This window comes from Eschscholzia californica, unplaced genomic scaffold (assembly GCF_041429995.1).
Source record: "Eschscholzia californica isolate CP2 unplaced genomic scaffold, dmEscCali1.0.p SCAF_1, whole genome shotgun sequence".
Lineage (NCBI taxonomy): Eukaryota > Viridiplantae > Streptophyta > Magnoliopsida > Ranunculales > Papaveraceae > Eschscholzia > Eschscholzia californica.
The window spans coordinates 78,212,081-78,230,962 of NW_028238198.1; the positions used below are offsets into that span (position 1 = coordinate 78,212,081).

Below are 18,882 nucleotides of genomic sequence, written 5' to 3' on the forward strand. Positions count from 1 at the left end.
CGATTCGTTTCTGTAAAAATTTCTCAAAGGAATTTGTCTCTGTAAGTATTTTTATCTAGGGTTTTAACTATGTACCTTTGAAGTTCTCTGTTTCTTTTGAAAAATGAACTTTTTTTTCTCTAAAATTTGCCCGATGATGGAAATCTAACTTGCATGAGCGGTTTATATGGATGTTTCATTACGAGCTTTTACATCTTCACGTTTCTTCATCACCATCATCAACAACAATAACAACTCCTTCTTCTTCTTCTTCTTCTTCTTCTTCTTCTTGTTCTTCTTCTACTACTATTACTACTTCTGATGTGTGTGAAAGCTCGTTCTGAGACCCATTAGCTTAAACCTTCAATGAATGTCAGAAGCTATGAGATCTGAGGGCAAATTTTAATATAAATGAAAAATTCCTGTTCTAAATTTTATTATATATTTTATATACAGAATGAACTCGTACCCATGTTATGATTTTGTGTTGTTCTTTCATTTTGAAGCTTATATATTAGGTCTTTTGATTGCTCTTGGTTTGAAATGCTGTGAGCAGAAGTACCCAAAGTGGAATCAGTCAAAATATATTAGGTCTTTTATTGCTCTTGGTTTGTTTGTGTTATAAGGTCATACATATTACTGTCTATCTTGCTAGAACCGAAGGGTAATCTGTTATACTTGTAACCCTTAGGCCATTTTTAGTGCAGTTACTACATTTTTGTATTCTACTATTTGTTAAGATAGCTCAGATGTTTTAGGTTAGAATACCTTTCTGTTGCCCGATGATGATAATTCATTTTAAAAAGGGGTTTGTTATATGGATTGTCGTTATGAGCAATACACCATCTTCATCTCTGTTGTTGTTGTTGTTGTAGTTCTTATTCTCGTTCTTGTTGTTGCTGCTGCTGTTATTGTTGAGATGTGTAAGGGCTCATAACGAAACCATTAACTTAAACTGTCGATGATGAATGTCATAAGCTATGAGATCTGAGGGCCAAATTTATGGAATGTCCAAGTCACATGGTGACATGATCTTATGTTTGTAGTCTTAAATGAACTTCTTTCTCTGTTCAAGTTGTAGTGTAAATTTATTTGCCTGATGATGAAAAGCTGACCTGGATGTGCTTCATAGGGATGTTTCATTTCGAGCATTCACTTCTCATCATGATCATCATCATCTTACTACTACTGATAATAATATGAGAATGCTCGTTCTAAGACCCATTAGTTTTCTTGAAACTTTCTGAGAGATCTGAGGGCAAATATAAAGACTTCAGTTATGTGATGAATAGACTCGTCGTACTCATCAAAAATCATGTGTAATTATTTTCATTTCTGAAGCTTATATGAAAATCAAAAGAGAATTTTATTTAGGTGTTGGCTTTTTGTATGAGATGGTGCCAATGCAAATTAGAGTCACAAGACTTCGGTTTTCAATCTCAGTATTGAAATTTGTAGTTTCCAAAAAGGGAATCGTGGTTGCTGTAACATTTGCTTTTCATCATTTCATGTAGTAATTGAGAGTGATTTATTGTTTTAGTTTCACCGCCACATGTTATGTTTGTTTTATAGAGTCATATATCAATGCCGAGGTTGCTGGAGCGGAAGGAGAGTATGTTATTCCGGTTGGTGTTTAAGCTGCATTTTTGTTGTGTTTCTTTTGTTTAAATAGCTCAGGTCTTTAAATGAAGTATACCTTTAGGTCATTTCCTTTGCCCGTTAAAGATAATTTAAAATAAGAAGCAGTTAGTTATATGGATTGTCTTTATGACCAATAGACTATCTTCATCTTTTACTGTTCCTCTAGCACCACTACCACCTCCTGTTGTTGCTGTTGTTTGAACTATCTTCACAAAATTCCATTCCCCTTGATAACTTTGACAAGGTTATCTATAGTAACTTGTTCAAAATCTGTGATGTTTAATTTATATTATAGGCTTGTAAAATTGTTCTGATTCTTTGGTATTATTTCGTCGCTGACGCTTTCCTCAGAAAGCCATAGTTTTCAGTTAGTTTAAACACTATAGGTTCTTATTCATGAACTATTAAGTAATTATAACGGAACCAAGTCCTAGAATATGGACTCCGAATTTCGACAACGCAATTTATGGATTTGAAACTAAGGAACTAATTTGGTTTTCATGTAGACAGGCAACCATTAGGACGACTACATCAAGGTATTATTTGAATCTACATTATCATATCCTCTATTTTGTGCCAGGATATACTTGCCATCTTGCTGGTATCTAGTATATTCTTCAATTCGGACACAGATTTGCAGGTGGGTTTGTGTTTTTAGGTCCTACATGTGTTAATCATACTCCAGTTTGTTCAATTTATTTTGTACATTTTAGTCAAGTAGATTTTTTTATGCAAGTATTTGATACCTTGCCATTGCCTGATGATGGATAACTCACTTTGACGAGAAGTTTGTTAATATGGATTGTTGTTACGAGCATTTACATTTTCTTGTTTGTTGTTGGTCATCATCATCATCTCAATATTATTATTATTATTATTATTATTGTCGTATAGTGTTGTATGACTTTTGGAGTCCATGTCAAAAAGATGTGTGAAGACTTGTAATGAAACCATTAGCAATCAGCCATGAAAGAACTTCAAAATTTATGAGATCTGAAGGCGAAAGAATAAAGTCAAGGTCATATCGTTGGTTCTGCCGTTTCGTTTCTGTAAAGCTCTCGAAGGAATTCGTTTCTGTAAAGCTCTCGAAGGAATTCGTTTCTGTAAGTATATTTATCTAGCCTTTCATCTATGTAGCTTTGAAGTTCTTTGGTTCTTTTGAAAAATGAACTCTTTTTCTTTTAAATTTGCCCGATGATGGAAATCTAACTTGCATGAGCGGTTTATATGGATGTTTCATTACGAGCTTTTACACATTCTTCATCATCATCAACAACAACAACAACATCTCCTTCTTCTTCTTCTTCTTCTTCTTCTTCTATTTCTACTACTATCACTACTACAATTACTACTTCTGATGTGTGTGAAAGCTTGTTCTGAGACCCATTAGCTTAAACCTTCAATGAATGTCAGAAGCTATGAGATCTGAGGGCAAATTTAATATAAATGAAAGTTTCTGTTCTAAATTTTATTAAATATATACAGAATGAACTCGTACCGATGGTATGCTTTTGTGTTTTTCTTTCATTTTGAAGCTTATACAACCACCAATATAAAAAACAATCTATTAGGTCTTTTGATTGCTCTTGGGTTGAAATGGTGTATGCCAAATACCCAAATTGGAAGTACTCATAAGATAAGGTCTTCAATTTCAGGATTGAAATTTTTAGAATTCAGATTGGGGAAACTGGTTCATATATAGTTTGTTTTCATGTCATGTACTTATTGCGACTGGTTTATTGTTTAAATTCACATCAACACATGCTTTCTGTGTTATTAGATCATACATATTAATAATGGTTATCTTGCTAGAACGGAAGGATAATCTGTTATACTTGTAATCCTTGGACCATTTTATACTGCAGTTAGTAGTTACTACATTTTTGTGTTCTATATTTGTTAGGATAGCTTAGATATTTTAGGTTAGAATGCCTTTCTATTGCCCGACGATGATAATTCAATTTAAAAAGCGGTTTGTTATATGGATTGGTCGTTATGAGCGATGCACCATCTTCATCTCTGTTCTCTACTACCACTTCCTCTTATTCTTGTTGTTCTTATTCTTGTTCTTGTTGTTGCTGCTGCTGTTACTGTCGAGATGTGTAAGGGCTTATAACGAAACCATTAACTTAAACTGTCGATGAACATAAGCTATGTGATCTGAGGGCCAAATTTATGGAATGTCCAAGTCGCATGTGGGCACGATCCTATGTTCAGCGAACTTCTTTCTCTGTTCAAGTTGTAGTGTAAATTTTTTTTTGCCCGATGATGAAAATCTGACCTGGATGCGGTTTATAGCGATGTTTCATTTCGAGCAGTTACTTCTTCTTCTTCTTCTCCTCATCATGATCATCCTCCTTCTACTACTACTACCTATTAGTTTGTTTGAAACTTTCGTAGACCCATTAGTTTAAACCTCAAATGAATATCAGAAGCTGTGAGATCTGAGGGCAAATAAAAAAAAAACTTCAGTTATGTGATGAATAGAATCATGTATAATTATTTTCCTTTTTGAATCTTATATAAAAATCAAAAGAGAAAATTAGTATTATTTTAGGTGTTGGCTTTTTGTTTGAGATGGTGTATGCCAATGTACCCAAATTAGTCATAAGACTTGGGTTTTCAATCTCAGTATTGAAATTTGTAAATTTCAAAAAGGGGATTGTGGTTGATATAACATTTGCTTTTCATCATTTCATGTAGTAATTGAGCGTGATTTATTGTTTAAGTTTCACCGCCACATGTTTCGTTTGTGCTATAGAGGCATATATCAATGACGAGGTTGCTGGAGCGGAAGGATAGTATGTTATTCTGGTCGGTGTTTAAGCTACAATTTTGTTGTGTATTTTGTTTAAATAGCTCAGCTCTATAAATGAGTATACCTTTAGGTCCTTCCCTTTGCCCGATGACGATAATTTAAAATAAGCAGTTAGTTATATGGATTGTCGTTATGAGCAATGCACTATCTTCATCTGTTACTGTTTCTCTACCACCACTACCACCTCCTATTGTTGTTGTTGTTGTTGTTGCTGCTGCTGCTTCTGTTGAGATCTGTAAAGGCTTATAACGAAACCATTGTCCTAAACTGTGGATGAATGTCATTAGCTATGAGATCTGAGGGCGACCAAATTATGAAATCATGTGATAAGTCCACATGATCTACTCTCTTACTTGATTATATGTCTATTTCTTTGTAGTATTAGCTCACATAGGATGTCTGTGCAATTAGTACCTAAACGAAAACATGCTTTTAAATTATTATTTTCTGTTATGCTCTACTGTCATGTTATTTTTGAATAATCAACACCTGACGCGGATCCTTGATTTCAAGTAGCATGTATTTTTCGCCATGGGCTCTGTGCGATCACCCTCACTAGTCACTGCCATAACCTATTCGTTACTCAAATACTTTTTGATAAACTAATATAATAAAAACAAGTTAGATATTAAGCTTGACTCAGGATTGAGTCAGGTGCAGGCTCCAGCTGAGTAGAATTGTCGATTAGATGGGTTGTTCATGACTTGGTTTTTAAGCCCTTTGTGTATACTGTCAGTGACTTACAATTGCTATGATGTTGTAGAATACACTAGCCACTAGGACCACTACACTGATGCATACTCAACAATCTTAACACAATCCATTCTCCTCAGTCACTTTGACAAGATATATCCAGTGTAGCTTGTTCAATATCTGTGAATAATATTGTTCTGATTCTTTGTTATTATTTTGTCACTGCCGTTTCCCTCGGAAAGGCCATAGTTTTCAGTTAGTTTATACCCTATAGGTTTTTATTCGTCGACTGTATAGTAAATATAATGGAACAAATAAGAGAATATGGTTTCTGAATTTTGATGCAGGAATTTATGGATTTGAAATCAAGAAACTAATTTGGTTGTTATGTAGACTGGCAATCATTGGGACAATTACATTGAGGTATTATTCCAATCCAGAGTATCACATCCTCTATTTCGTGTGCCATCTTACTGCTATCTAGTTTACTCTTCTAGTAGCCCAGACTTGCAGGAGGGTTTGTATTTTTTAGGTCCATACATGGGTGACTCGTACTACAGTTTCTTGAATTTATTTTGTACATTTTAGTTAAGTAGATTGTTTGTACGCAAGTATTTGATACCTTACCATTGCCCGATGATGGATAACTCACTTTGACGAGAAGTTTGTTAGTATGGATTGTCATTACGAGCATTTACATCTCGAACGCTGTCGTCTTCATCATCATCATCATCGTCATCATCTTATTATTATTATTATTATTATTATTGCCAGATAGTGTAAAGACTTGTAATGAAACCATTAGCAATCAACCATGAATGAACGTCATAAGCTATGAGATCTGAGGGCGAAAGATATAAACTCTTACGAGTGTTAAGTTTATCATCTTTACCATTTATGGAGTTAGTCCTGGGGTGCAGCATATGTTGACGTGTTGGTCTGGAAGCAATTATGGATTTGTGACATTTGGAAGAGAAAATGATTCTAATTTTGGTTTCATCTTCTAAGTTATAGAATAAATATACTCTGTTTCTCGATTTATTTTAGTGTGAAGAACTGAAAAGACATTTTTCTTTGTTTGTGTAGGAATTTGCTTCATGTTGCAATGACAAAACGAACCCTGGAAACTGTCGCTAGCCTAAAAGTTCCTTAGAAACTGTCGACCAAGTTCCCGTTAGATGATATCATACAGGTTTGTCTAAAGTTTCTCTACGGTTTCCTGAAAACCCCCTCAGCGTGTCGTAAATCATTGCCTGATGTTTCCGTCAGCCCATTGATTGAAGTTGACCTCAGCCCATTGCCTAAAGTACTTCCTCTAGTGTCGCGGGTTAAATGGTAGGACCCTCTGCGATTAAAGCTGAGTCAAATTTTCTTCCAGCCTCGTCCAACTGAAGAGATCGAGAAGCGCAATTTTGCCTTCCACCGTCCCTCAGAGTTCTCCGGGAAACTGCGATCAACTTGCCTCTGTCACTGTCTTGCATGCTAATTGAGGCTGTCATTGTCAGGGGAGGCAGCTCTTAATGTTGAAGATTAATAGTTAGATGAAGTGAGTCTTGATTATTTACATTCCCGTGATGAAAAATTTGTTACTGCTTCCCATTGTTGAGATGCTAAATTCTTGGTAAACTTTGACATAATTTTGGTTGTTGGTTAGGGGAAGTTGATTTTGTGTGAAAATCAAAAACCGTAACCAGGATTTTAGAAATAGGAATGAGTAGATGTGTTTTGTGATAAGATGGGAGTGGGAAAGTCTTGCAATATCACCACTACACTAGATGAAAGAACCACTAAACAACAATTTTAACGGTGTTATTGAAAACTTACTAGTGAGATTATATCTGTTCATAACAGAACTAGAAACTGCACGCAAAGGATGTCATGTCCTTCGATTGTTTGAGACCCATTTGTTACAAAGATTTAACAGTACGTACTTCACCAAAAACTTGTAACAAGTATGTAACGGGCGGTCAAATTTGAACTGGTACATTGCGTATCATTTTACAGTGCTAAAATTGTTTGTGTAACCCCACATAGGCTGTAGAAGAGGCCTAAGTTCACTAATGATAAGTCATCATTAAATTACGAAGCTTGGGTACCACACGAATTCATAAACGACAGCTTCGTGCTAATCCACTATTAAAATATATTAACTAAGATTTCTGAAATATTAGTTTTATTAATAGTTCTGTATTTTTGCTGACTTCCAACAGAGATATGGATGTTGTTGGTGGCTGGTTTGACTTTGTCTGGCTGACATCATAGGATAGGAGAAGGGATGCAACTCTCATTAGTTGATTGATTCTTTTGATGGGTTAGTTTTTTATCTCTCTTCGTAACCTATGAGTTTCCTCTTAAGCAATTGAAATTGAAACTGAAATATGCTAAAAATGTTTGTAGAGCCGGTCAAAATCAAATTTGTCTTTAAGATTCCACTAGTCACATTCATCAATTTTGGCTTTTGGATTAGCTAAACTGTTATTATCGTCTATGTCATTTGAGTTCGACCATTGTAGATCCCTATTTATTTAGATCTCTACCTATTTAGTCGGTTCTCGGTTTAGCCCAAGACCAAGGCTCCTTCGTGTGTTCAAATAATCTCGTTCGAGTCGCACCTCCCACTTCACCTATCATTTTGCTTTCATATGTCTCTCTTCACGTTCGAGTCGCACCTCCCACAGTCCCACTACTACTACTACTAGTAATAATAATAATAATAATGATAATAAAATTATATGTGAATGCTCGTTCTGAGACCCATTAGTTTGTTTTAAACTTTCTTAGACCCACTAGTTTAAACCTCAAATGAATATCAGAAGCTGTGAGATCTGAGCAAATAAAAAAAACAACTTTAGACTCTTCAGTTATGTGATGAATAGACTCGTACTCATTAATAATCATGTACAATTATTTTCCTTTTTGAATCTTATATAAAAATCAGAAGAGAAAATTATTATTTTAGGTGTTGGCTTTTTGTTTGAGATGGTGTATGCCAATGTACCCAAATTAGATCATAAGACTTAGGTTTTCAATCTCAGTATTGAAATTTGTAGATTTCGAAAAGGGGATCGTGGTTGATATAACATTTGCTTTCCATCATTTCATGTAGTAATTGAGGGTGATTTATTGTTTAAGTTTCACCACCACATGTTATATTTGTGTTATAGTCATATATCAATGCCGGGGTTGCTGGAGCGGAAGGATAGTATGTTATTCTGGTCGGTGTTTAAGCTACATTTTTGTTGTGTTTTTTGTTTAAATAGCTCAGCTCTTTAAATGAGTATACCTTTAGGTCCTTTCCTTTGCCCGATGACGATAATTTAAAATAAGAAGCAGTTAGTTATATGGATTGTCGTTATGAGCAATGCACTATCTTCATCTGTTACTGTTTCTCTACCACCACTACCACCTCCTATTGTTGTTGTTGTTGTTGTTGCTGCTGCTGCTTCTGTTGAGATCTGTAAAGGCTTATAACGAAACCATTGTCCTAAACTGTGGATGAATGTCATTAGCTATGAGATCTGAGGGCGACCAAATTATGAAATCATGTGATAAGTCCACATGACCTACTCTCTTACCTGATTATATGTCTATTTCTTTGTAGTATTAGCTCACATATGATGTCTGTGCAATTAGTACCTAAACCAAAACATGTTTTTAAATTATTATTTACTGTTCTGCTCTACTGTCATGTTATTTTTGAATAATCAACACCTGATGCGGATCCTTGATTTCTCTGAGTAGCATGTATTTTTCGCTATGGGCTCTCTGTGACCACCCTAACGAGTCACTACCATCTCCGATTCGTCACTCGAATATTTATTGATAAACTATTATAATGAAAACAAGTAAGATATTAAGCCTGACTCAGGATTGAGTCAGGTGCAGGCTCCAGCAGTGTAGAATTGTCGATTAGATGGGTTGTTCATGACTTGATTTTTAAGCCCTTTGTGTATACTGTCAGTGGCTTACAATGGCTATGATGTTGTAGAATCCACTAGGACCACGACACTGATGCATATTCAACAATCTTAACAAAATCCATTCTCCTTGGTCACTTTGACAAGATATATCCATTGTAGCTTGTTCAATATCTGTGAATGATATTGTTCTAATTCTTTGTTATTATTTTGTCACTGCCGCTTCCCTCGGAAAGGCCATAGTTTTCAGTTAGTTTATACCCTATAGGTTTTTATTCGTGGACTGTATATTAATTATAATGGAACAAATAAGAGAATATGGTTTCTGAATTTCGATGCAGGAATTTATGGATTTGAAATCAAGAAACTAATTTGGTTTTCATGTAGACAGGCAATCATTGGGACAATTACATTGAGGTATTATTCCAATCCACAGTATCACATCCTCTATTCTGTGTGCCATCTTACTGCTATCTAGTTTACTCTTCTAGTAGCCCAGACTTGCAGGAGGTTTAGTTTTTTGTAGGTCCATACATGGGTGACTCGTACTACAGTTTCTTGAGTTTATTTTGTACATTTTAGTTAAATAGATTGTTGTACGCAAGTATTTGATACCTTACCATTGCCCGATGATGGATAACTCACTTTGACGAGAAGTTTGTTAGTATGGATTGTCATTACGAGCATTTACATCTCGATTGCTGTCGTCTTCATCATCATCGACATCATCTTATTATTATTACTATTATTATTATTATTGCCACATAGTGTAAAGACTCGTAATGAAACCATTAGCAATCAACCATGAATGAACGTCAAAAGCTATGAGATCTGAGGGCGAAAGATATAAACTCTTACGAGTGTTAGGTTTATCATCCTAACCAAGTATTTATGCAGTTACTCCTGGGGTGCAGCATGTGTTGACGTGTTGGTCTGGAAGCAATTATGGATTTGTGACATTTGGAAGAGAAAATGATTCTAATTTTAGTTTGGTCTTCCAATTTATAGAATAAATATTTTCTGTTTCTGGATTTATTTTAGTGTGAAGAACTGAAAAGACATTTTTGTTTGTTTGTTGTAGGAATTTGCTTCACGTTTCAGTGGTGCAGTTCCTTGTGATGGTTACCAAACGAACGAACCCTGGAAACTGTTGCTAGCCTAAAAGTTCCTTGGAAACTGTCGACCAAGTTCCCGTCCGAGGTTTCAACCAAAAAAAAAGTTCCCGTCCGAGGATCGCATGCAGGTTGTCTAAAGTTTCTCTACGGTTGCCTGAAAAACCCGTCAGCCTTTCGTAAATCATTGCGTGATGTTTCCCTCAGCCCTTTGCTTGAAGTTGACCTCAGCGGAACCCGTGGCTAAAGTATTTCCTCTAGCACCGCGGGTTAAATAGTAGGACCCTGTGCTATAAAATCTGAGTCAAATTTCCTTCTGGGCTCGGCCAAATGAAGAGATAGAGAAGCACAACTTTGTCTTCCACCGTCCCTCAGAGTTCACCGAGAAACTGCAATCAACTTGCCTCTCTCACTGCTAATTGACGCTGTAATTGTCAAGGGAGGCAGCTCTTAGTGTTGAAGATTAATAGTTAGATGAAGTGAGTCTTGATTATTTACATTCCAGTGATGAAAAATTTGTTACTACCCATGGCTGAGATGCCAAATTCTTGGGAAACTTTGAAACTATTTTGATTGTTGGACACTAGATGAAAGAACCACTAAACAACTTCAATGGTGATATTGAAAAATTACTAGTGAGTTTATACCTGTTCATGACAGAACTAGAAACTGCATCCAAAGGATCTCATGTCCTTCGATTGTTTGAGACCCATTTGTTTTAAAGATTTAACAGTACGTACTCCACCAAAAACTTGTGACAAGTATGTAGTATCAAATTTCAAAAAGACTAACATTATTATACGTGTATGAGTTAATACTGCGCGATCAAATTTGAACCGAGGTCCATTGCCTATCATTTTACCGTGCTAAAATTGTTTGTGTAACCCCACATAGGCTGTAGAAGAGGCTTAAGTCCACTAATGATAAGTCGCCATTAAATTTCGAAGCTTGGGTATCACACGAATTCATTAACGACAGCTTCGTGCTAATCCACTATTAAAATATATTAACTAAGATTTGTGAAATATTAGTTTTATTAATAGTTCTTTATTTTTGCAGACTTCCAACAGAGATATGGATGTTGTTGGTGGCTGCTTTGACTTTGTCTGGCTGACATCATAGGATAAGAGAAGGATGCAACTCTCTCTCATTAGTGGGTTAGTTCTCCATCTCTCTTCTAACCTATGAGTTTCCTTTTAAACAATTGAATTTTTTTTTTTTTTGATGAAGGATTAAACAATTGAAATTGAAATATGCTAAAAACAAATGTTTGTAGAGCCGGTCAAAATCAAATTTGTCATTAAAGATTCCACTAGTTACATTCATCAATTTTGGCTTTTGGATTAGCTAAACTGTCATTATCGTCTATGTCATTTGAGTTCGAACATTGTAGATTCCCATTTATTTACATCTCTACCTATTTAGTCGGGTCTCGGGTTAGCCCAAGACCAAGGCTCCTCCGCGAGTTCAAATACTAATTCCGTTCGTGTCGTACATCCCAATTCACCTTTCATTTTGCTTTCATATGCCTCTTCCATTTTTGATATCTATATTGAATATCGTAGAGGTAGTAAAGGGAAATTTTATGTTTGTCGTCTATCCCAAAAACATGTGAAAAAAATAGGGTTCATAAAGTTTGAGGTCTACCATAATAATTCAACCTTATTACCTTTCAAGATCTTTTCAATATCTTAGTCATAGTCATTGTGGACCATTGCTGTCCTTGTAAAGGCGAACCAAATTAGTCATACATACCTATAGACCTTTGTGAAAGGGTGATGAGATAATAAAAAGAAAGGAGTTGAGAGATGTTCCCATCTTTATTTATTTATTGATAAGAATATGTAATTCAATTAACTATTGGTTCATGAGTTGGATTTAAATGTAAGCAGTCAGCCGCAGGAATCCGCTCGAAATAGATCATGGGTGTGTTGCTCCGATCCGAGGATGGTCCAATATAAGCCACAAAATCTGCTCTAACTATTCAAATTAAACTTCCATAATTCGAAGTTATAAACATAATGACGAACTTCTAGATTTTGGTCAAGTACATGTGAGCCAAATCTAGAATCCAGATTAGGTCGCCCGACCGGTGACCCCAACTACTTATATTTGGTCTGTTGTTTTCTTCCCTTTGTGGGTATATATCTTATTTTCACTCATCTCTGATGGAGTTATTATTATTACAGTATTTTAAATTACTTCCACCTTTTTGCAACTGTTTCTATTTTTCTTTTTTTTCTTTATCAGAGAATTGGAATAGTATGATTCACGTGAGGTTATATTATAATGAATGTCTTTTAAACCTTTTGATTGGTTTTTGTGAGGAGACTTTGTTAAAGTCTATCTTTGATTAATCTCCAGGTAATCATCAATCCATATTTTAACAAGGAGGCCCTCTTCCATTTTACATGGACCACCCTGAAAAATTAAAGCCCAATGGGAGCTGGGTAGTAGTCTCAATGGAGCACGAACTCTTCTAAAGTCAAACTGTATTATTGAATTAACTTGAATGAATTTTGATTCAGATTGTCAACAAATGGTAGTCTCGTTGGTAAGCGCATTTACTTTGTAATGCAGATTTTAGGCCATTTAATTTTGTCGGATTTTAAGCTAGTACTAATTCGGCAGTTATCGTGCTTATCATCGTATCAATGTATCAAAGCTTTCGTAATGACCATCGTAGTCGATATGTATATATTTATTTAATTCGTCCAAATAGTTGATTCTTAGTTGATTTTTGATATATTTGATTTCGATTCAAGTAATGAGATGAGTAGGATTTATAAAATAGAAAAAAAAAAACCCTACCCAGTTAGCCCATGATTTTATCATGCATCATACTTGATTGCAAGTTATATAGGTCAAAGTAAAACTAAGAAGAAAGACCCACTTTCCTTGGGGACAAAGTTTTCCTAGAAAAGTTACCATCAAGTAACTTTTTTTTTTTTTTTTGTTGAAACGTTACCATCAAGTAACTATGTCTTCTAACATAAAAATAAAATAAAAAGCAACTTTGTTTTTTTCCATTCCACATTGGAAATTCGTGTGTCCTAGTCGTTAGGGCTCGTATCTTTTCTAGTTTTTTTTTTTTGTTGAAGTATCTTTTATAGCTTGATATGTGTTATTGTGTTAATTGGCTAGATTGATATCCATCAATTAATCTGATCTTATTTCATTTATTTGTGCGTAATCTAGGCATTTACAGCAATTATGTTTGGCGCTTTAGCCATTTCCTTCTATCTCAAATTTATGTCTTCACATGTCTTTCTAGAAGCATTTTTTGTTTTTTATTTCGTTTTGATTGATGCTAAATTAAAAGAATCAAGACATGCTAAAGTATGGAAACCCGATTACCAGGTACCAACTATTAATGGATTAGTTAGGGTAGGGTTGGATGTCATGTAGTATGATTAAAAATATTGGTCGCAAAGTGTTCTATTTTTATTATACATTTGTCTACAGTAAAGGTGTACAGTAAAGGTGGAGTTTGTTCATCACATTTGACATTACATCATACATTTAAAATGGAGTGGTTGATTTATAAGATTCAGTAATGACCTACCATTTTATATCTCAAAGTTTGTAGATGGAAAGTCTTCAAATGGAATTTTGTAATATTGGATTATTCAAGAGCTTGAAGATACATTATTTTTACGTCTCCGAGTATTTACCAGTGATTTGTCAATCACTTCAGATGACCCAACTTGTTAGCAAGTCTATGGCCAACTGTGTAATTACGTATGACACATATAATAAACCCTAATTCCCAAACTCTCGAGTCAACACTTGGTTGCCTAAATGGTAAAAGTGTTGACATAAACTCCAAAAGTTTGTGGAATTTCCGGGTTCGAATTCCAGAGGAGGTGGAATTCTTAGTCTATTGAATTTGGAATTATTAAGGTATAAATAATGCAGTTGGAATTTAATCTTGTTTTTTGTTAAATTTGACAGTATCACGCGGTTGTATCGACTATACTATTTTGTAGTCAATTTTCAAAAAAAAATTCCTAAACTCTGAAGAGACCCAAGAAGACTAAAAAAATTACATTTTTGAAAAGAGAAATGCTAAAGTTACAAAAGATAGTTCCCAGCTGATGTGGCGGTTGTGGTTTGAAACTTTGATCAAATTTAGACCGTTGAGAGATGAATATCACAACTGCCACATCAGCTAGGAACTTTCTTTTGTCAAAATCCTTTGTAACTCTAGCATCTCCTTTTGGAAATAACAATTTAGGAAAATAAACAGGGAGAGTGAGTTGTGGAGAGCACGTCTCAGATCACTTTCTCTCTCTCTTCTGTGTCTATAGAAATGTGTTCTTTTTAAAATACATATTTCTATTTTATAGTATTATAGTGTAAATATTTTTGTACGTGCGTCCACGCTTGTATGTCAGATAGTCATGTACTATTTCTTGGCATTATACTAAACAACTTGTTCAAATATGTTTAGAGATTAATTAGAAGACAAAATAATCTTCAGTCTTCTTTTAGTATACGAATTTTATAGGAGTAGGGTGGTTTTGAATGAATTTTTTCTTAATTGTTACTTTTACTATTTCTTCCTTGTGTCTTTTTTACTTTTATTTTCCATTCTTTTTTTACTTTTGTTTTCCATTCACTATATTGTTTTGTTCTACATTGCTTCTAACCTTGACAGATATATTTTACCATCTTTTACAAAAAGTGTTTTTTTCTTCAATTTCGCAAAAACAATAGTTTTGATACATTATCACAATACGTCAATTTTGTTTAATAATAACACTTAATATTTAACGATAAACTACTATATTTAGGAGCTTCGCTTCATTCGGAGCAAAGCTTCAATACGAGAGGTAGTCTCTCTCTCTCTCTCTCTCTCTAAACTCCCATTAACTCAATATTTATTTATTCCTTAATATATGGATATTGGAAAATAAAATAACCTAATTTTTAGACCGTGGAATAAGGGTCATTTCTTATTAAACAAAGGTTATGTGTTTCTGATAAGAGTGAGTGTCAGGTTTGTAAGAAATAATGTAACCTAATCCTAAGCAATTTGACAGGTCTGTAAGAAATAAAATAGCATAATTCCATGCAATTTGGCAAGTTTATAATTATTAGAAACACTTAATATTAAATCATTATATTAACATAGACTATTTACTACTTGTTATTTTTCACTACTTTATAAAATAATGGAAATTTTTAAAGTCACATTTCTAGTTGAATTGTTAATTGACTAGGTCATTTAGACATTAACAAATAGTCAAGTGACTGAATTTTTCAAAAATAGATAAGCCTGAATTCAGGATCTAATGACTCATTTGTTTGGTCTATTTGGAGACCACGAACTAGACGTTGTATCTGTAATCTCGGTATTATCCGTTATTTTCCTAGTGGCTTAAACTTTTACCAAGAAAATAGACTAATTAATTAGCTTAACCTATTTGGCCACTGAATTGATATTCCAAAAACCTTTATTAGTTGACTGGCTAATTACTTATTTTCAGGTTAATTTTTAGCATTTATAGTCTTCAACATATTGTAGAGAAAAATGTGGACCGTTAGATTTTACCTTCTAGAAAGAAAAAGAATTGGTCAACAATATTGACTAAGTCAACTCTTTGACTGTTTCCCATTATTCCGTTGGTCAGAGCAAGTTTGCCCATGGTCCACGCCATCTATAACTTAGCTGGACTGTACACGTGTAACTCAATTTTAAGCATTGACATGTCATCCATATAGCAAGGCATGGTCCAACCTTCTTTCATGGGATCCACTAACTATGTTTTTTTGTTTTCCCTAATTTAATGAGTTCCAAATAAAACTTCCATTTCTTTATATGGAATAAGAAATGGAATATTCTAATTTATGAACCTCAAAGCAATTTCTTGTTATTAGTACCTTTTTTGTGTGAAATTAATTAGAAATAAATTGAATTCTAGTATCTAAATATAGTTTGTATAAAGAAAACTACTTGACAAATCTATCTCAGATCGAAACAGAAATTAATTAATCGTTCAATCGGAGTGAAAAAAATTCATGAAAGACAGTGTGTGCGCGCTAACTGAAAAAAAAACCGTCGATATCTTGTAAGTGGAGAGTAGACTTTGACTTGTAACTTGTTAAAAGCTTTAATCTTCTTTTAAACCTCGATATATATGTTACAGCTAGTGTTAATATTTTGAATAATAGCTGACCGTTTAAATTAAACAAATACGAACTTCTGACTGTAATCATGTCTGTCTACCTAAACAGATCACGATTTTTTTTTTTTTTTTTTGATGAAATTGGATCAGGATTTTAGTCTCAAAATTATGACATCTTTTTTGTGTATAGAGTTGGAATTGTCAATTTCTTTGTAATATTATTAAGGTTTAAAGAAACATTTTAGTATTTTTAGGAACGGCTCGATATAGTATTACGTGTTCAATTTTCGTCCTAAATCGGATGGCCCATACTTATTTCCTAAAATAACTTATTTTTTATATAAATTTAATTATTTTCTATTATTAATACAATTTTTCTCTTTTATAAATTTTTGTCTGAACGCGGTGCATAATCCCCTCTTTCTTAAAAAGCACACACACCTTGCCCTTAGGGTTTCATTACCATCCATTCTCTCTCTCTCTCTCTAGACTTTCTCTCTCTAAAAATCTTCTTTTCCTCTCCTTATCTCGTTTTTGCATATCTGAACGAGATTTGATTTTGTTGGGATTTGTTTTGATTTGGTGTTATAATTGAGACTTTGATTTCTATATTTTAATTTTCTAGGGTTTCTTGATTGCTTTTTCAATGTTGTTGTTTGAGTATTATTCACTCTTGCTTTTTGTTTGAGAAAAGTTAGGGTTTTTACTGATCTAAATTTATTGTTAGAATTCTTTCTTGAGAATAGTTTTTCAAGAATTCATCTTTTTTTAGGGTTTCTATCTATCTATATGTAAAGATGCCTGCTACGGATTACCAAGGTTCATCAACTCCATTTGCTTCAATAGGTCGTTCAATCTTGAGTATTAGACGTGATCATGTTAATCCAGTTGAATCACATCATGAAGCGATATCTCAAGAACTTGAATCGTTTCAGAGACAAGTAGCGGATCGTTTTCAAGAACTTTCAAATGTTCCAGGTGAAGATCTACTTTCTCTCTCATGGGTTCGTCGTGTTTTAGATGCTTTTCTTTCTTGTCAAGAAGAATTTAGGGTTATATTGTTTAACAACAAAAACAATTTATCAAAATCACCACTTGATCGTCTTATAGCTGATTTCTTTGAGAGAAGTGTTAAAGCACTTGATGTTTGTAATGCTATTCGTGATGGAATTGAACAGATCCGTCAATGGCAAAAACATCTTGATATTGTTATCTGTGCCCTAGATTCTTCTCATCAAAGGATGCTTGGTGATGGTCATATTCGTAGAGCTAAAAAAGCCCTAACTGATTTATCAATAGGAATGTTAGATGATAAAGACTCTGGGTCTGTTCTTCAACATCGAAATCGATCATTTGGGCGTAATAATCACACAAAAGATCATCGTCCTGCTGGTCATTTTCGATCTTTATCATGGAGTGTTTCTCGATCTTGGTCTGCTTCTAAACAAATCCAAGCAATTGGTAATAATTTAACAGCTCCAAGAGGAACTGAAATCACAGCTACAAATGGATTAGCACTTGTTGTTTATACGATGAGTTCGATTCTTCTCTTTGTAATGTGGGTACTTGTTGCTGCTATTCCTTGTCAAGATAGAGGACTTCAAACCAATATTTCGTTCCCTCGTCACTTTAGTTGGTCTTCGCCAATTGTATCACTGTATGAACGTATAACCGAGGAATCAAAGAGGCGTGATCGAAGAAATGCAAATGGGTTATTAAAAGAGATTCAGCAGATTGAGAAATCAGTACATCATATGACTGAATTAGCTGATTCAGTTCAATTTCCATTGACAGAGGAGAAAGAGAATGAAGTTAGAGATGGTGTCAAAGATTTGGTTAAAGTTTGTGAAGCAATGAAAGGTGGGTTTGATCCATTAGAACGTCAAGTAAGGGATGTTTTTCATCGAATTGTTCAAAGTCGAAGCGAGGGTCTTGATTGTATGGGAAGGCCAAATCATTCTGAGTAAGATTTTAAGTTGTGGGTTGATGATTATGAATGTAAATTGGTTTTTGTGAGCAGAAATCTCAGAGGAAGAAGAAGAGAAGATGAAGCAAAAGGAATGGATTTGAAGAAAGAAAGAAGTTTTATGGTTAAGGAGGTAGATTTCTTTGTATCTACCAGCATACATTCTCTGTAAAGAAAAGAAAAAAAATGATGGGTTTGATATGTTATGTTATAGTTTTATTCCTGGTGGTATTGTTAATGGGGTTAATGTCTTTTCTTATCTTTTACAAATCTATAAATTTCTATCAGTTTTTTGAGTAATTTGAGTATCTACTAATGTCTCTTTCTCTCTCTCTTTAATATTTATGTAAATGGAAGTTGGTTTGTGAAATTTGGCATATTTGGAGGCTGAAAACCTGAATTTATGAACTCAGGTTCCAAGGTGAAGGTTCTTCATATTGCAGTAATGGCTTCTTCTTGGTCAATGAGTTATTACCTTCTTCCCTCCATGGGGCCCCATTCCTCCCAAGCCTCTCAAGGGGTTTAGATTTAAAAAAAAACATTGGCTTAGTGCTTATCTTCCATAAACCTAGGGGAGATAATTTTCAGTGTTTTTGAGAAGTGTATATTGGTTTCCAAATTGCAG

At 34.2% G+C, this 18,882-nt stretch overlaps 1 protein-coding gene and 1 long non-coding RNA gene across 6 annotated transcripts; both read left to right on the forward strand.

The window, feature by feature from the left end:
- LOC147569476 (uncharacterized) lies at window positions 1-10,570 on the forward strand. Of its 5 annotated transcripts, none has more exons than XR_015231280.1 (7): window positions 1-2,723; window positions 5,479-5,554; window positions 6,218-6,323; window positions 6,401-6,677; window positions 7,342-7,442; window positions 9,390-9,465; window positions 10,130-10,570. It is a non-coding gene; the product is annotated as an uncharacterized LOC147569476 (long non-coding RNA). The 5 variants fall into 5 exon arrangements; XR_015231282.1 differs by having other exon boundaries at window positions 1-2,260; window positions 2,515-5,554; XR_015231279.1 differs by having other exon boundaries at window positions 1-5,554.
- A 6,116-nt stretch (window positions 10,571-16,686) lies between these two features.
- On the forward strand, window positions 16,687-18,557 carry LOC147569477 (protein BYPASS1-LIKE-like). The gene has a single exon (XM_086655962.1). The coding sequence runs from the start codon at window positions 17,089-17,091 to the stop codon at window positions 18,256-18,258; it is 1,170 nt and encodes a 389-aa protein (XP_086512088.1). The 5' UTR covers window positions 16,687-17,088; the 3' UTR covers window positions 18,259-18,557.
- The last annotated feature ends 325 nt before the right edge of the window (window positions 18,558-18,882 follow it).